General features: G+C 47.3%; 1 protein-coding gene across 1 annotated transcript in view; it reads left to right on the plus strand.

Moving 5' to 3' along the window:
- The window catches only part of nav3 (neuron navigator 3), a 188,476-nt gene that overhangs the window by 100,544 nt on the left and 70,298 nt on the right, over positions 1 to 17,634 (plus strand). The window contains exons 8-9 of the mRNA XM_084573281.1: positions 4,338 to 5,463; positions 9,065 to 9,180. Coding sequence (XP_084429407.1) covers positions 4,338 to 5,463; positions 9,065 to 9,180 — 1,242 coding nt within the window. The remainder of the gene's footprint in view (positions 1 to 4,337; positions 5,464 to 9,064; positions 9,181 to 17,634) is intronic.

The raw sequence follows: 17,634 nt of genomic DNA on the forward strand, positions 1-17,634 counted from the left end.
ATAGGCTGCAGAGGCAGGAGAAGACAGAGAAAGAGATACAGGAAGTGTCTGCCACGAGACCTTTTATACATTTTTCTTACAGCAATAGCAATCAGCAGTTGAATTTATGCAGAAATGGTCATAGCAATCTACTCAAATGTTCCTGATCCAGTCATGAAGCCTGGACATTACACAGATTGACTGAAGTTTGGGATAGTCTCAAAAGGCACTCCGGGCCGACTTATCTAATTTAGTTGATGTTGTTCAGTGTATGTGTCTTGTAGTGTTTGTAGACAACACCAGCTTCTCTATCCAGACATTTGAGATTTTAGTGATTGCACAGAGGAGCTTTGTCCGATGCCAGCTGGTCTGATCTATTTGTTTATTCCTATTATTCACATCAGCACATGTGGCCTCTTGGGGATGACGTTCAACTAGACTCACATACAAATCTAAAACCTTAATCAAAGGGCACATTGCGTCATTCCTGTTGCCATGCAGTAGTCCTATTAGAGTCAGCCCACTAAATTAAAGCCTAAAAGTTATTTTTAACTAAAGGAGAGTTGGTGATTACTTTGCTTCTTTTTTTTTTAAGATAAAGATGCAATTGTAAAACTCATTTAAGCTAAGTGGTAGCCTGGAAATCACCCAAACTTTCCATCCGTCCATCCATCCATCCATCCATCCATCCATCCATCCATCCATCTATCCAACCATCCCATCCATCCATTCATCCATCCATCCATCCATCCATCTATCCATCCAACCATCCCATCCATCCATTCATCCATCCATCCATCCATCCATCCATCCATCCATCCATCTATCCATCCAACCATCCCATCCATCCATTCATCCATCCATCCATCCAATTTCATCAACTTATTCAAGGTTGGTTCATGGTGGCAACAGGCTCACAGCAGGGAATTCCAGACATCCCTCTCCCTAGCAACACATTCCAGTTCTTGCGGGGAGATCCCTAGATGTTTGTAGGCCAGGCGAGATGTATAATCCCTGCAGCAAATTCTGGGTCAACCCAGGGGTCTCCTCCCAGCTGCCCATGCCAAAGGGAGGCGCCTCCCGATTGCCCGAACCACCTCAACTGGCCCCTTTCAGTAGTGGCCCCTCGAGGGAGCAGGAGCTATATTTAGAGCCCCCTCTAAATGTCTTGAGCTCCCCATCCTGTCTCCACCCACTTTACAGAGGAACCTAATTTCAGGCACTTGTACCTGTGATGCCGTTCTCGCTGTCTCTATGCTTAAGTTTATGGCCACAGGTGAAGGTCAGAGCGTAGGTCTACCCGTAAATTGAAAGCTTTGGCTTACAGCTTAGCTCCCTTCCCTGATAGTTGGTCTGGAGTCACTCCATTGGGAACTGATTATACCCCGGCAAAGATCTAGTGGGTTCTGATTGGTCGTAGGATTATTCAATTTCACACGGAGGTATTTCTTTCTCTGCCCCAAAATGAAATCCAAATGGCATTTTACCAGACTCAGATTCTGAAAAGAATTTAATCTGGCTACACCAGGCTAACTGAGCAGGAGAGCTGCCGAATTCCTGTAGCAAGGTGATCATTTGTTAGCTCTCTGTTAGGAGTGTTAAAATATGACAAAATGCCTCCAAAATAAATGTAGAGGATAGACTATTGCATACCTGGCTGCAGGAAGTAACTGACCAGTAGACAGTGTTGGTCAGTTCATGCATGTACTATTGGTCATGCTGTTGCAGATAAACCTGACATGCAACTGTGCAACTGTGTGTGTGTTTGTAATTGTGAGAAGAGGGTCCACCACCGCCCAGAACAAGTGACATTTCATTCCTTGGCTGCTCAGGCAAAAAAAAAAAAAAAAAAGGAAAGAAGAGTCTGTTGCCACGGCAACAGCAAGTCACAGCTCGGTGAAAAGTGTGGTGGCGCCGCAAAACAGCCTCTGGGGTGTGGATGGAGGGGATGGTACAGGAGGGAAGGAAGGGGTATCTCTAAAGACGGGGTTAATCGACTGGACACACACACAAATGCCTCCAACCTCGTTAATTCACATTCATAAGCCACTATAAGCATTATCTCTAAAAGATGATGGGTAACACAGAGGACGGGGACTTGCATACGCATACAGCTGGAAACACACGTTGCACACTAAGCGCTCTCATCAACATTTATGCCGGTTTCCCATCTCACTGTCTAGACAAAATTAATAAGAAAAAAATAATAATTGGAAACGGACGAGGATCTAACTCACATTTACCTATTCTGGTCTCACCTACCGGTGTGAGATCTGAACGCTCTGCATGACTTATGTCAGCTTTCCTCACCTGCTAGCTCAGCTCAGGGTAGGAAAACAGACATGCACACACAGAGGAGATAAGGTTCTGCTGTCTTGCAAATGCAAATTTTCACCCAACACGTCGAGAGCTGCTGCGTGCACATTTTTGTGCTCGCAACTGTTTTTCCTTGCATCTTCAAAATTTGCATGTAAATACAAATGGATACCAAATACATAATATATACCAGAACACACAGCAGCTCACACGCATTCCAGGCAGATACACCCGTGCTTAATTTACTATGTAGGGTCTAATCTGAATACATTTCACTGGCTTCATTTGCTGGTTTTCGGTTGGCAGGCAGTTGAACTGATTCAGAAATCGAATACAGCGCAAAACACCTCAGTCTTAACAGGAGCTGTCAACTCTCCATCTGAGCTAGCTCTGAGTAAAAGCAGAAATAAGTGCCCGAGAAACACTGAATGTGTATGAGTTCTGAACGACTATGTCGGGAAAACCTCTGCGAGGCGTGTTCTGCAGGCATGTTTTAAGGTTTTAGAGGATTCTGTCAAAAGCAGGTTCAAGCGCTTTGGCCCCTTCCACAGCTGAATCTGACCCCTCCTCCTCTGCCTGCCTGAAGGGGCTCTGAACCGCAGACTGGTGGTGACTCAGAGCCAGCTGAACCCTGCTCACTCTTCTGACTGACAGCCAGACAGACACTCTGTCTAATGACGCATAACTCCATGTTGTCACACTGTCGCCTTTTTACTCCTAGCCCATCATAAATCTGCCTGCCTGCTCTTGATCTCTTTCCCTCTCAAAGTACCTCATACCCCCAAGGAGACAAAGTTTTGTCTCTCAATGTCTACCTAAAACAAATGCTTTAGAAATGTGTCAGCGTGATCTTATGTGTTTGCATAGAAGAGAAGGAGAAAGAAAAGAAGAGAATACATTCTAATGCATTGTTTACATGCTCGATGGATTTGTGTTTGTGTGTGGCTTGACTGTTATTATATCTTCCAAGGTTAATTTCATAGAAAATATGCTAGCTGTAAAGCCCCTCGTATTGCATTGTAAGTCAGCTGGGAAACTCTTGCAGAAATGTAAAAGATGACCAAATGCAATACGGTCTCAGTTGTTCTTTTTTGGGTTATACAGGCGAATGTTTAAGAAAGGCAGAAAATCTCAGATATAAAAGTAAGCAATTTCATTGAATTTTGGTACACAAAACAGTAAATAAATAAAAAACAATCCTTAAACTTTAGTGATTATTAAAGATGTATGAGGATCTACAGTAAATCTGGGTTGGACTCTAACAACAGTGGAAGAAACTTTCCTTTCTTGTTAACGGGTGTGATTTCATTTGTTGTCATGGCTACAACAAAGTGGCTTGTTCCTTTTCCATTTGTCTTGTGAACTGATTGTGTCTAAAGCCCTGTTCACATTAAAAGCCATTTGCTCGTCACCCATCGCTTACTAGCTGACAGTTAGACGCTAGTGGATGTTCCATGTTCTGGTTGATTAGCTAACCTCCTTGTATGTTTCCCACCCCAATCACTGTTTGAGTAAAAAAGGCAGAACGTAAAACAGCTGCTAGTGTGTGGACCGAGAAGTGGCTCTTCTTTGACGCCACCGCTTCAGCCAGGTGGTTCCTGGTTTGTTTGACGCCAGGAAAAGTCCACTAAAAGCATTGTGGACTTGTTGATAGGCATCAGAATTGTGGACAATTTCTCTTTGCAGTAAATATCTGGGGAACTCTGTTTGCGTCATATCCTAGTCAACTGTATCTGTCACTCCCATTGGGCATCGTTTCAGTCATGTCACCTCAAAGCTGAGATGATTCACCTTGGTACCCACAGACACAAGACTAAAAGGTTCTTTCACCTATCATCATCTCCGCTGATCTCTTCCTGTGTGTATGCCCCTTGAGAAGTCTAGGAATCCTTTGAAAGTTTGTCATAATTTGAACTAATTTGCTTAGAAAATTCAATCTGCTGTTCACAGAGAAAATTAAAGACCAAACCAGCTGTAATTGATCAATATCCCTTTTAATGACCATCTTTTTCTGTTCTTTCCTCTTCCTTCTCCTTGTTCAGAGGCAGTGAGAGGCATCCCGGTACCCAGCGGGATGAATGGGAGTGGTATTGGTGGGATGGTTCCCACCAGCCTCAGTGGGCAGCAGCTGGCCTCTGCCATCCCTTCACCCACAGCTGGCAAGTCCTGGCGCAGCAAGTCAATGAACCTCAAGCACAGCGCCACGTCCTCTATGCTGGCCAGCCCTACGCACTCGCCTTCCACCACCCCTTCCCCCCAGGCCCCGGAAGGCCCCCAGCCGCATGGAAGCGACGGGTCGAAAGTAGGATCAGGTGGTGCGCCTCCCCAGAGGTCCATGCTGGACAAGTTCCGCCTAATTAACCCTCGGTCGGCCTCAAGAGCGTCGCCATCTGTGGCGGAGATGGCTCTACAGGAAGAAGATGACCTGTCGGAGTATGGTGAGGACGGGTTGACGCCCACGGGGTCGGTGTGCAGCAGTGGCGGTAGCAGTGCTACAGCCAAACAGATACCTGCAAAGACCCCTGCATCATCCCTCTCTGCACCCAGCAAAACCTCCTCATCATCATCCTCTTCTTATTCAAAGGCAAATGGCAGCAGGTCCATGTCCTCCTGCAAAGACAAGGAGGACAAAAGCAAGTCCGGGAAATCTAGCAAGGATAGCTCTCCTCCAAAGGAGGAGCGTGAGACGTTCGCCGACTCCACCAAGAAGACGTCCAAAATCGCCAGCCTCATCCCCAAGGGGGGGAAGTCGTCATCGGGAAAGAAAGATGGCGGCACCCCCTCAGCTTCCAGTGGCATCCCAAAGCCAGGACTCAAAGGTCCCTCGGCAACGACGGCAAAGAACCAGGGTCAGCCGCAGACCCAAAACCAGGCTGCCTTAAACAGCAGCGGTAACATGAGGACAGGCGAGGGGGAGAGAGCCAAGCTGACGAAAGGAGGACAAGGCGGTAGCTTCTACATACAGCGCTCCATCGGCGGCCCAGAGGGCAAACGGACCAGCATCACCTCGTCCACCAGCACCTCAGCCCTGTCTGGGTCCAGTGGGACGCTGGGAGGAGGAGGAGGTGGAGGAGGGGCAGCGCTCGGAGGGAATGGAGTAGTTCAGCTTCCTCAGCAACAGCAGCACAACCACCCCAATACTGCCACTGTGGCCCCCTTCATGTACAGGTGAGACACGTGTGTGTGTGCACCACTATCCACAGGGTACACACTATGCTGGTAATTTACTTTTCTCCCACACATCTCTCCCCAGAGAGGTTAATATCTTGCCCCTGTTTTCCCTCACTCACATTCTCACACATTCAGTCACTCACACACACTCCCGGTGCTCCCCACTGTGCGACTTTCTCTTGCCTCCACATCTCTTCGCAGCCGTTGCCGAACAAATTAACATCCACTTCCTGCTGCTTGCCAGAGCCTATTATTTAACTGTCTGGGTTGCATCCTTGATGTGAGAACCCAGACATCGGCGGCACTTAGGAACCCATTCCCCCTCTCGTCATTCAGCCGATGCTGTTTTGGTGCATGCAGCTGGTCCTTAGTTCCCTGACGTCGCAGCCGTCAGATGTGCAGGATGTGAGTAAATATGTAGGGATAAAATAGCTCCTAATGCTTTTGCACTTGGAGAAGGAGGAAGTTAGGGATCCCATTAAAGAAGACTCAATATTTCAACCCTTGTCTCAGCTCCCTCCTACGTTGTGCGCAGTCAGCTCCGCCACACTCAGGTACCTCTTTCAAGCATTAATCCCACAAACTTAGAAACTTGCTGCGGCTATCAGTCCTGGGCAGATAGTGAGTGATGCTCAGCTTTCAAGAAAGGAACCAAACCTGAAACTAAAAATCCCAAGGCAGCCCACTCAGTGAGCAGAAAAATGTAAGAAACTGGATGTACCATCTGCAATGCCACCGGAAGGTTTAGCTTGGACTTCCACTCTCTGTTCGCTGCCATCTTGGTCAGCGATTCGATCTAGCAAGTGCAAATTTTGGCTGTAGCCAGTGAAATTAAGCCAGCAGCGTCCATCACAGCTGCCCCCAGCAATATATCCCACCAATTTATTCCAAAATCATTATAGAAAAAAAAAAAAGTGCTGGGTGTCCAGTACTAACTTTGGATTTGGAAGCGGAGTAGCTTGATATTTAAAACCCTGGCCAGAGTTGGCCAGAAGAGTCCATGACTCACCCTCTGAAAGCTCCTCGCATAGCAGTAGGCATGAGAGAGTGGGTGAGGGACTATAAACAGGGTGGTATGGTGAGTTGTTTTTGCTGGCAAGCTTTTGGCTACCTACTGAGCCAGGATCATTGAAACCTCCTTATTTTCTTTGTACTGGCCTCCTGACATTTTCTTCTTAACATTATTTAAGTTTTGCAGATTTATTTTACATTCTTGGGCGGATTTTGCATTTTTTTGAATGCCGGTGTGGCTGAGGCAATAGGGCATTTAATCAGATGGTCATCTTTTTTGTTCCGTTCCATGACATTTCCATGTTCGCGTACAGCCTTCCCGCAGCTTCTGTCTCCAGCCTCCTCTTCCCTTTCTATAAATGTTCCTCCTCACCAGCAGGCCTCGCCCGAAAGCTGTCAGCACGCACACAGCTCGCGCCCCGCTGTGATGCCGCTTACCGTCGCTTTTTGGCCGCAAAGAAGCATCCTCGGCTTGTGTGGATTCTCTCTCCCCGCCCACTTTAAGTCGTTGTCCCTGTCGAGCTTAACAGACCGGCGGACCGGTGTGGCTGTAAGATTTTTCCGCTCCTTGCATGCGGAATTGATTGGCCCACGCCCTCGCACCCATATTCACACGCAAATACAAAGAACACAAGTTCACAAGTTCATAGGTTCGTAAGTTTAGAGTTGTGCCACAGATCAGCTGTCAGTCAAACAATAAGGGCGGATTCAAACAGTTTCACAATATTACTACAGTTTGAACCACTGGTGCAAAACCTTCAAGTCAAAGCGTAGTAAATAATAACTGAATGTCTTATTTTGGGTCCATGCTGTTCTGTACAGTAGCAGCACTGAGTATCTCTGTCTCTGTCTTTGTGAATCCATTGAGGTGAGGTAAGCTCGCAGGGAGAAAATAAAAAAGCTTTCTCACATTAGCTGAAGTCACAGGCTGATGCTGCTGTCGCAACTGGAAGCCAATTTTTATCTGCAGCTCTGCAGGTGGTGGCGGTTCCTGGTTTGTGTGTACGTGTGTGTGTCTGGGGTGTGTGTGTGTGTCGGAGGGAAGGAATGCTACGCGGAAAACCTGTGCTTAGATCTGTCTGTGCTCCGCTGCCTTTACGCATGTGCTTCTTTTAGTCCTCTCAATCTGTGTAGGGAAGTTTCACCGTGAATTTCAGGATTTCCACGCGTATGCCGTTAAAAGCGCTCTCGTGCTTTTCATCCCGTGCGCGTTCAGGTGCGAGTGTGCATCTCATTGTGTTTGCGCGAGCCCGTCACCGTGTGTCAGCGATAGTCTGCTTGTGACTGTGCGCGTACATGCATGGTTTTGCGCCCTCAGTGACTGTTATCTCACTGGGTGCATTGGAGTCTATCCTTGTTTCTTGAGATTAGCAAACAAACAGCAAAGCGTGATGCAGCACAGGCTTTGAGGAGAAGATGCAAATGCACGCAAACGCATATTTAATGCTCAAAAAAGAATTTAATCTGAGACCGTTCCCTTCTCCCAGTTTGAGCCGTCCTGTGGAATATGTAACTGAGACCAAAAACTGTGTCAGAAATTCAAACTCTTCATGATTAATGTTGAAGAATCACTCGCTAAATGGAAAGGAGTGGAATTTCTGGCTGTTGCACTAAATCATATCATAAAATCTTCCGGTTTGGGGTCTTTTTAACCCCAGCATTTCACCAAAAAATATTTGTGCTTGACATGCTGCGTTCACTCTGCCCTTTTAGTAACTGCTCAGAGTAGACCATGAGATATTTATTAGGCCTGGGTGTTGCTACATATTTACTGAATCGATTCAATCCCAATTTCCAAAGTCCTGATTCGATTCCATTCTATTCAATACCAATTAATTTAGCGATAAATTAATATTTAGTTATGGAAGAGAGCTTTACAAAGCTAATGTTGTCTCTGGTTCCAGAGATTTGTGGTATTTCCACAACATTTTATCTATTTTTTCTATCTTTTATCTCTAGTATAGAACTAGATCTTGTTTGCTTTTGTCTAGCTCTTCTCTGTTGTCATATTTTTTTTTTTTTAAATCCCCTCAGCTTTCAGTCCTGACAGTGCTCTCAGAGTTGTAGCTTCTGACATTTTTGGCTCTCCTACACACGTGGGCTAATCTCATTGCACATTCTCGCATGATTTCTAATGAGGGGATGCAGAAAATTACATATATTTCAAAAATCGATCAAAGTCAAGTCAAGATCAATTTGAATTAGAAATTAGATATTTAAACCCATGCCTAGTTGTAATAATTTCAAATGCCACATTAATGTGAAGCTAAGTGGTGCTATTTAAATTTTACAGAAGGTTGGTCTTTGGGAAAAAAATAAATATTGTTAATAAACTGGAATTGGTAAATTGGGACAGGTTACAAATATTAATGACAGCTGATGGATGCATATGGATTAGGGATTAATATGGTTCTAACATTTTGAGTTGCACTAGTCATCTTCAAACAACTGAACGAAAACAAATGGAGCACATTTCCCCGATTTCGCTCCCTCTATTGCTGCCGTGAAACGACCGTGTAGTCCGGCTGGCAGACGTATCGGCCTGTCTTTGTAACCGCCGTGTGTGATTTGTTCTTTGTGCCCTCAGGACATTCTCAGAAAATGACTGCACCATGGTGGCTCCAGCCGACCCCTGCCTCAGCCCCACCAAGGGAGAGCTCGTCTACAGCAAGACAGCCAAACAGTGCCTGGAGGAGATTTCAGGTACAGTGGGTCAACACACATGCTACGGGCTCGGGATGGATAATATTCCTGTGTGGGCGTGTGAATGTACACATGTATCTTTGCATTGTATGTAATATTGGTTATGAAAGAATTTAACCTCCATCTTCAGCTATATTTATTTAATGTTGACCGCAGTCTTGCTGCGGCGCCGCTGTGCTGCGTGTGAAAGAAATTAAGATAAAATAAGGAAATGAAAAATATACATGAAACTGATGGATTACATTATGGATTAGCTGTTCTTTCTTAGATTGGGCTAAAAATATGAGTCTGGTGACTTTGATTTCATTATTCAGCCGGTAAAGAGTTAAAAATACCTCTGCATGCAACTGGATAGTCGTACAACCAAACAGAGCTATTTAGTTGTAAACTAATTCAAAGCCCGCCAAAATGGTTTGATTGGCCCACCAGATCTTCACCGCAGTATAGTCAGTTCCCGTCAGAGGGATTTCAGTCCACATAAAATTAGTACATCTAGTTCTTTGTAGTAGTTGTTGGTGGCTGCTGGGTTTGTCCATCGACTACAGTACGGAGAGTAGCTGCAGGATTAGAGAGTTTCGGAAGGCCACCGCTGTGGCCAGCACAATGCAGTGATGCCGTGCAGCTGGTGTGTGAGTGCGTGCGCGCCGACGTGAGAGTATTTTTGTTTTACGTGGGGAGGGAGGGGGGATCCCTGTTCTGCGCCGGTTTCAAGTTGTGAAGGGAAAAGGTCAGCGCTGACAGCCGGACGCAGGGAGCATCTGTGGCTCTGTGCTTGTACCCCTGCAGGCTGCCATCATCTGTTACGCTCCCAGTGCTGCATCACCACCAGTCGCCATGACACGCTATTATCAGTAGATACGCAGCGTTTATCGTTTTCCGTCTCAGCGCGGGGATCTGAGCGATGTCCGAGCTGTGGAGCGCTGGGCTTCACGCAGACCTCAGTTGTGTAGTCTTTGCAACACCCAACGATAAGGACCTCGCCTCCCCTGTCCCCTGTGTGACTTTGTCAGCCGGTTGAATATTAGCTTGGCCTAATGTCTCTGGCAGAAAGATAACTGTTGGATGATGGATCTTGCACCACTGACCGTACACTGCTGGTGATTTTGCACAGGAATGTCTCCACAGACAACCATTTCAGAATATAGCCGTAAGTCATGGTTTTAATCCTTTAGACTAAGAAATCGATTTTTTTAAGTTGAAAGAAGCACCTTTCTCTCCATACATTTACAGTCCCATTCAGTGATTACAGTCTTCTCAAACTGAAAACTGCAGGTTGAATCTCGCTCGTCTGCGAAGAGGAACGGCTGCAAACGTGTTCATTGTCCTTTAATTACAGCGCAGTGGACATCTGTGCAGCTGGGCTTCTGCAACTGCGAGGGACATTTGACCAGTTTTGAAAGGGCTTCTAACCACAAAACTTCAATTCCCGACAAAAGGAAAGGATGAGAGGTTAAACCGGGCAACACACCATCAAAACACAAACCGCTGGCACGAAGGAATATTATTGTTTGTATTGCGTGTTGCCAGAGTTCACTGTGAGAACTCTTTTACGTTGAAGATCTGTGTATTGCTTAGAAATCTGGACTGACATCTATGTAAAATTTAAGGTTCTGATTTGCGTTCCTTTCAAAATGTCCATAACTGATTAGGGTTTATCATTTAGGAGGACAGGTCACTGGATTCATAGGGTGAATATCTTGATTTGGAATTTCCCTACTTGCAATAATGGACATAAATAAATAGCAAACTCAGTGCAAACTAAGATGTCAAAATCAAAGTGAAGCCAGACGAACCCTACAAAGCGCTGCCTGCACAAACAACAGCGCGTGATTATAGGTTCGCGGATGACGGCAGGTCGGCGGTGACATTCCAGACATTTTGCTTCGGTCGAGGCTTTTCCCAAGCCCTTCATTTACGGGGTAAAATTAGACTGCAGCAGCGACCGTCCCCTTTGTTCGGGGTCCATTTCAAACACACGCTTTTTGTCGTCACACGTCTCATGGTCGGGTCCGCGTCCTCCGCTCCTCCCGCTCTTCCTCCGCGGAGGGGCAGAAATTGAGTCTCCGAGAAGAAGAGCCAAGTGCATCTGCACCGCGAACACCACAGGACAAGCCTCCTCTTTTGACATAAGCTGTCCTAACCAGTGTGAGGTTGCAATTTTCATGGCAGCACCGCCAGGTTCAGGTTCAGGTTTGTTTGTCTTGTGCGGGATTAACATAGGGTTAAGAGAACTGGTTAGCTCAGCCATGAGAAGAACCAAAAAAAGTGAGACCAAAACATTATTTCCAAAGTAACTGCATTGATTTCTATCTGTTAATTTTACATTAAACTGGGTAGCTGAAGAGTGACATCAAGGAAAGTCACTCACAGTGTGAACACATGTTCAGAATCGCCTCGATTGCGGTTTCTGTGGCAACTGCTTCCAGTGTCTCCTCGCAATCAGTAACCAGGATTAGAGAATGTGCGGAGGACAGGTGTGACTAATAGAGACGGGGGTAATAACGCTCGCATTGATTGATGGGAAGACGCCGGCTCTGTGGTCTCATTGTTGATCCACGATAAGCTGCGGGCTCGCCGCTTCAGCTTCTCCAGATAGCGTTTAATTAAGTCAGGGCGGTCGGAGTGGTGCGGCAGGGACTGCGAGCTTACAGGTGCACTGTCCAAACAACTCGCTGTCATACCGTGAGATGGAGGGACGCCGAGGGAGGGGAAGGGTGGAAGGAGCTGAAAGAACTGAACATGAAGTGAGAGAATGAGAGGGATTAAGAGGAAGAGAGGGTGATAAACACAAGAAGGGAGCTGAGAGAGAGAAAGAGAGAGAGTACTGCAGGCTGCTCGCTGGAATGAGAGGCAGACCGAGAGCTATGTGAGCCCGCTCGCAAGCTTCACCGCCCGTTCATTCACCAGAGAGTCAGAGGGGAGCGTGGCAGCGAGGTGGTAATTAAAGGAGGAGACAGAAGGTGGGGGGAGATAGATAGGAGTGAATGGAAAGAGACTGTCACTTAATAGGAGGAGAAGATAAGGAGTCCGCACCGAGGAGGGGGAAAGAACGCGTGAGGCACGGGAGATGTAGCGACTCGTTCATCCACGCCCCTGACTGTGGTGAGGCAAGAGAACGGAGCCAAGAAGACGGAGCGACAGCATGCAGAGAGTGGACGGAGTGGAGGAAATAAGTGCTTGTGTCTGGCTCAGCGTCTGACCATGAGTATGGGCGTGCTCCAGGATGGATCTGGATTTTACCTTCATGCCTGAGAGGGAGGTTTTCTCTCTGCTCTTCGCCCCGTGCTTGCTTTCCTTCCAGCCCACCAAAGCCCGGACCCCAGCCGGGAGGCGTGGGACGTGGGGACCCATCTCTTTGCCTCCTCCGTTCTCCGGTTCCTCCTTCCCTCCATCTGCTCTCTCAGTGGTGTCGCGGCCAGGATGTGAAACAGGTACATCCACTTGCACGCGCAGTTTCAGTCACTGAGCCACCGGTGGTGAAGTGGAGAAAAAAAAAAGGGAGGGGAGCAGAAATGAAGAGAGGAGCGGAGTTCTCGGTGTATCAGGGAGGCAGCCCGGCCCGGCGGCCTCCCCAGCCACTCCCCGACAACCTCAACCTGCGGATCAAGCAGCGCTCCCTCACTAACCTGACCCTGGTCAGTGACGGCGAGCAGCGGGTGTACACCTTTGAGCTTGATGAGCCGCCGTCTCGCCTTTCCCAACCTCAGAACACTTCATTGTACTCATCTTCAACACAGCGGGCAGGAGGCAGTCTGCAGGGAAGCCCCAGGAAGGAGGCAGTTGCGAGGAGCGGAGGCGCGAGGGGCACCAGAACCAGATCCCTGTCGCTCTCCCTCACTAAGGTGCTCTCTCAGTCGGAGCATTCCCTCATCCCGGTCCCCTGGCGATGCACCGCAGCAGGCGGGCGGCCGCAGAGGGCGTCCTACGGCGGCCACCCAAGAACCGAGCTGCAGCGGAGGTCCAGGGAGGTGGCGGGAGCAGATGACGAGGGATGCAGCGGGCGCGGCGAAGAGGAGGCAGCGGCGGGCAGGGGAGGCGGGAAGCAGGGAAGCAAGGAGAAAGACAGCGGGTACTGGGCGGAGGAGGAGGTTTCCGGGGGAGGTCCTCGCGAGGGAACGGCTCAGCTGGATAAGGAGGTGATCCTCACCATGCTGGGCGACCTGGAGCAGGTGCTGCACACGCAACCTCGCCCGCGTAAGTCGACACGCAGGTCTGGAAGTGACACGCAGGTGTTAAATGTTCCACGTACAATTCCTGATTTGCATTCCTCCGACGTGAGAGGATTATCACGACAATGGCACAAATTGGAAACAGGAAGTTTAAAAGAAATATGTTAATGTTAAAGTCTTGGCTTAAAGTATCAAACTTGAGCACAGTCTGCAAATGGTGGGAGCAGAAAATACCTTGGGTAAGCTGGTTATATTCTTAATCCTCGCGATGGGGAAACGTAATTCTTCCTGCACACTATTAGCATTTTAAGACACTATTTAAAGGAAATTTGTGAGAACAGGCTTTTAAAGTGCACGCGGCCTCTTTCGTTAGTTCACACACACACACACAGATGCTGTTAATGCCCCTTCATCCATTAGATATTCACAAGCAGCAGTGACACACACAGATAAAAACAATGACTCTTACAAGTGCACCTCTGTTTAGTAGCTTGCCTTGAACTCTGTTGTGTGCAAGGTTTGATTCCTGTTGCACTATATGCTCCCGTGCTTATGGAACCAGCACCCCTTTGCAAACTTGAATTTGACGTGCACGTGACAAGAGAGATGACTGTTGTACAGATAAAATTCACAGTAAAGTGAGCCTCAGCAATGAGCAGATTTCCGCCGATTTCCTGCCAGCAGGTCGAGGCGTGATGCAGCATTAAACAGAAATACCCTGCGATACAGGTAATGGAAAATCAACACCTCCGCTTTCATTACTCGCACCTCCCTCGCAGCCTGTGAATCACACGGCCTATGTGATCAATACCTCATTATTACCACCTTTTGTTGCGCGTTCGCGGGTGCGAGCTTCTTTTATTTGTGTTTGGGGGGGAGGGGTGGGGGGATGTGGACGCAGGTGCCTTTCCCCCCCCCCCCCCACGTATGCATGCCTTCATGTGTTGGTATTTATTTGCGTGTCAGATAACCTGTTCATATATGTTAAAGAACTCAAAGTCGGACGTCAGAGCGTTCAGCCTCGGGGGAGGCACTTGCCGGCGACGTGTATCAACAAGCTCTCGGTGTGCTGCAAGGAAACACATTCAGCAACAGGACCAGCACTTTGCATACATCTGTTCGTGTGTCTGTTTGTGAGAGATCCAAGCTTCATTTAGGACAATTTGCAACACATTGCTGCAACAAGGGTGCAGCTGCAGCTGCGTCCAGATGTGCGTCCCTCTGCGTTTGTATAGGTTGGCATGCATGCATCGTGCGCCTGTGTGTTTTGTGATTAGATGACTTGGATGGTACCCTAATAGCGTTCAGCTGCAGCAAAGGGGCAAGAGTATCATCTCAACATGCATTATTAAAAGAGAGAGGGAGAGAGAGAGTGAACTGGCAAGGAGGCACTGGACTGGTACAGTATGCGTGTGGGTGTGTGTGAATAAATGCGTCAGTCCTAAATGGCAGCCATTTGCATTATGTTGTGTCAACTCAGTTTTAAGCAGCATTTGCTCTACACTCTGTCTTTGTGTGTGTGTGTATTAATAAGTGTGCGTGTGTGTGTGAGAGAGAGAGAATATGTGTGCGTACCTTCCTTCCTTCTGTGCCCTCTCCGACCCCACCCCCTCGCACAACGCTGGCCCGGTCTCAGCTTGGCTGCTTCCTGCCCTTATCAAGCCAAGCTCTGGACATCAGCCTGCATCCAAATGAACGCCTCGTGGCTTCTCACCTCTCCGTAGTGTTTGGATACTGTAATGGAAACAGCAGCTGGAAATGCGCACATGTTGGCCTACTCTTCCCGATCCACCAAGCGGTGCCGATCTGGTAAAAGACTGATTGTGTGCCATGTTTTGGTTGGCCGGTGAGATGCGGTCGTGCTACTGTTCAGGTGAAACCGGGGGCTGAAAAACGTTAAACTACAGCAGTGGCAACGTGCCAAGGTTTCAATGACAGTAGGAGACCTCCCTAAGGGACCCCCACCTGACACAACTCTGCACACTCAATCCCAGTTACATGTCATGTGCATGATTCTTGCAAGTTGTTCAGTATGAAAATATGAAAATAGCCCCCAATTCAAAATTAAGAGACGTAATTCATCTTGGAGTGAAGAAAAGAAAACAAGACAATGACGATTAATAACAATAGTATTGCTTAACTATTGGGGAGAAACATTTTTAAAATAATTTCCACTAGCATCACATTGTATCATTTGCTCTTTCTTTGAATGCTAACATTAGCTATCTCAACAGACCAGTGTGTCCAGCTCTGTTGACCGAGACCAACTCTAGCACGTAAATGTTTGCCTCGGGCCCCAGTGGACCTCTGTTGACACACACAAAAACACAGATGCTCGCACACACACACATCTTTGGCTTCTTCTCAATGTTGCATGGAGTGTCCGTTCACGACAGAGGCTCCAGGTCAGAGCGCCTCGTGTCACTATAATGGGATCGTAATTGGATCTTTCTCGAATGGGCTCTGGTGAGAGGAGGGGAGACATGAGAAAAGGAAAAATCACAGTGAGAGTGAGAGATGCCGTGGAGATGCTTTGAGTTTGTGGTACCAGAGATCCACCATTTCCCGTCTTTGAAGAGCTACGCCCGCTGGTCGCTGATATTACTCCTTCTTTTCTGTCGAGTTTTAATGCAAGATCGCACATTGTCACCTCACTGATTTTTCTGAAGCCGCTGAGAGAACGTTAATAGGTTGATACGTCAAAGGTTAAGGACCACACTGACCTCCTCTAACCTTCAGTCTGTGAGATGTGCAAAGATAAAACATGACCTCAATTATACCAGACTGCTCTGTACACTTTGGGGTGATGACACAGCGCAGTGTAGTATAATTGGGGGCAAGTCTTAACTTTGTTTTGAAGAAAAAAAAAAGAAACTATTTGAATACAGACATCATAGTAGACCTTTCTGGAAGTCCTGCAGTTGTGATAATGTGACTTAGACAATGTTAACTTCTGCTCAGTCTTGTAATTGGTGGCAGGGTGAGACCTGACATTTCCGCAGCAGTTGCTTGCCAGATTTCCCTGCGTTCTGTCGCTTATTATTGAAGTTTTATAGAAGACATTGGACTGTTGTAAATGAAAATCGATTTTATCTATGATTCTACTGTGTTCAGTGGCAACCCAAACTGAGAGTGTTTCCCCTCCAGGTCAGTTTGTTTGGGCCGGTGTGAACACAGCAACCGCACTCCGCTCTGGAACGAATCAGCTCAGCTGAGATCAGTTAGACGGGGTGGTCTCAGCCCGCTTGCAATTGCTCCCCAGAGCAGTTCATCTGATACGACTACCTAACATAACTTATAATTATATGACCAAGCAGTTTACCTGATGCGTCTTTGGAAGGGTGAATAGTTTGTTGAATGCCTCCAGAGCAAGTCTTCTCCCTTGGAGGTCTCTGTAAGCAGTATATACATGAAAGATGTTTGACCAAACTTACCTTGTTATTTACACTGGTACATGAACCACAGAACAGCAATGATGCCATTGCCCACTGAAAGCACTCTCAGACCTTTAACTTTTTCTTTACCAAGCTCTCTCTACAAGAGCGACACAGCCTCGACAGCTCTAATTATAACCATACCAAATATTGCAACAGATCTGACATTAACCATTGAAATGATGATACTAAATGAGGAAGAAGTGAAGCTTTAGGAGTTAACGCAATGGCACCAACAGCGCGGCAATCCACTGCCACACAGCATAAATCAAAGACTGGTGTCTGTGTGCAACATCAGCTGCATACTGACAGTTTCCTGGTAGCTTGTTAAAATCAAATCACCTGCTCAGTGTGGAGATAAAAAGACAGGATCTGTAGAAATGCTAAAGGAAAACAAAAAAAGGCATACACATTGTAACATTGCATCGTGCAAGCTGGTTTTATTCAAATGTGCGTACATCATTGCTGTGAGAAAGTTTGTCCAAATGCCTTGAGGTCAAGTCTGAAATGGATATTTATGTAGTAATCCAGGGAAACTGGCTTAGCGTTTATGCTTATTCTCAAAACGGTTCTGCTTTATATTCGGGCAAATAAACATCCCTCCCCCTGGCGAGGAGCTGCACCGCAGTAGTCAGCGGCACCAGCATTCCCTCATTTGCCCCAGTCGTTGTAATCGCAGCAGCTTGCTGACAGTACGTCTGCTCAAAGCTCACAGAGCACAGCTTCTTCCTCTCGCCTCACCCTCACACTGCATTGTGTGACATCCGCTGGCTCGCGCGCCTCCACCGTGGAGACGCTTTTCCCCTGAAAGCACCTTAAAACTAGAGAGCAGTGTGACCGCCAACCGTTCT

The sequence above is a fragment of the Chelon labrosus genome (genome assembly GCF_963514085.1).
Source record: "Chelon labrosus genome assembly, chromosome: 23".
NCBI lineage: Eukaryota > Metazoa > Chordata > Actinopteri > Mugiliformes > Mugilidae > Chelon > Chelon labrosus.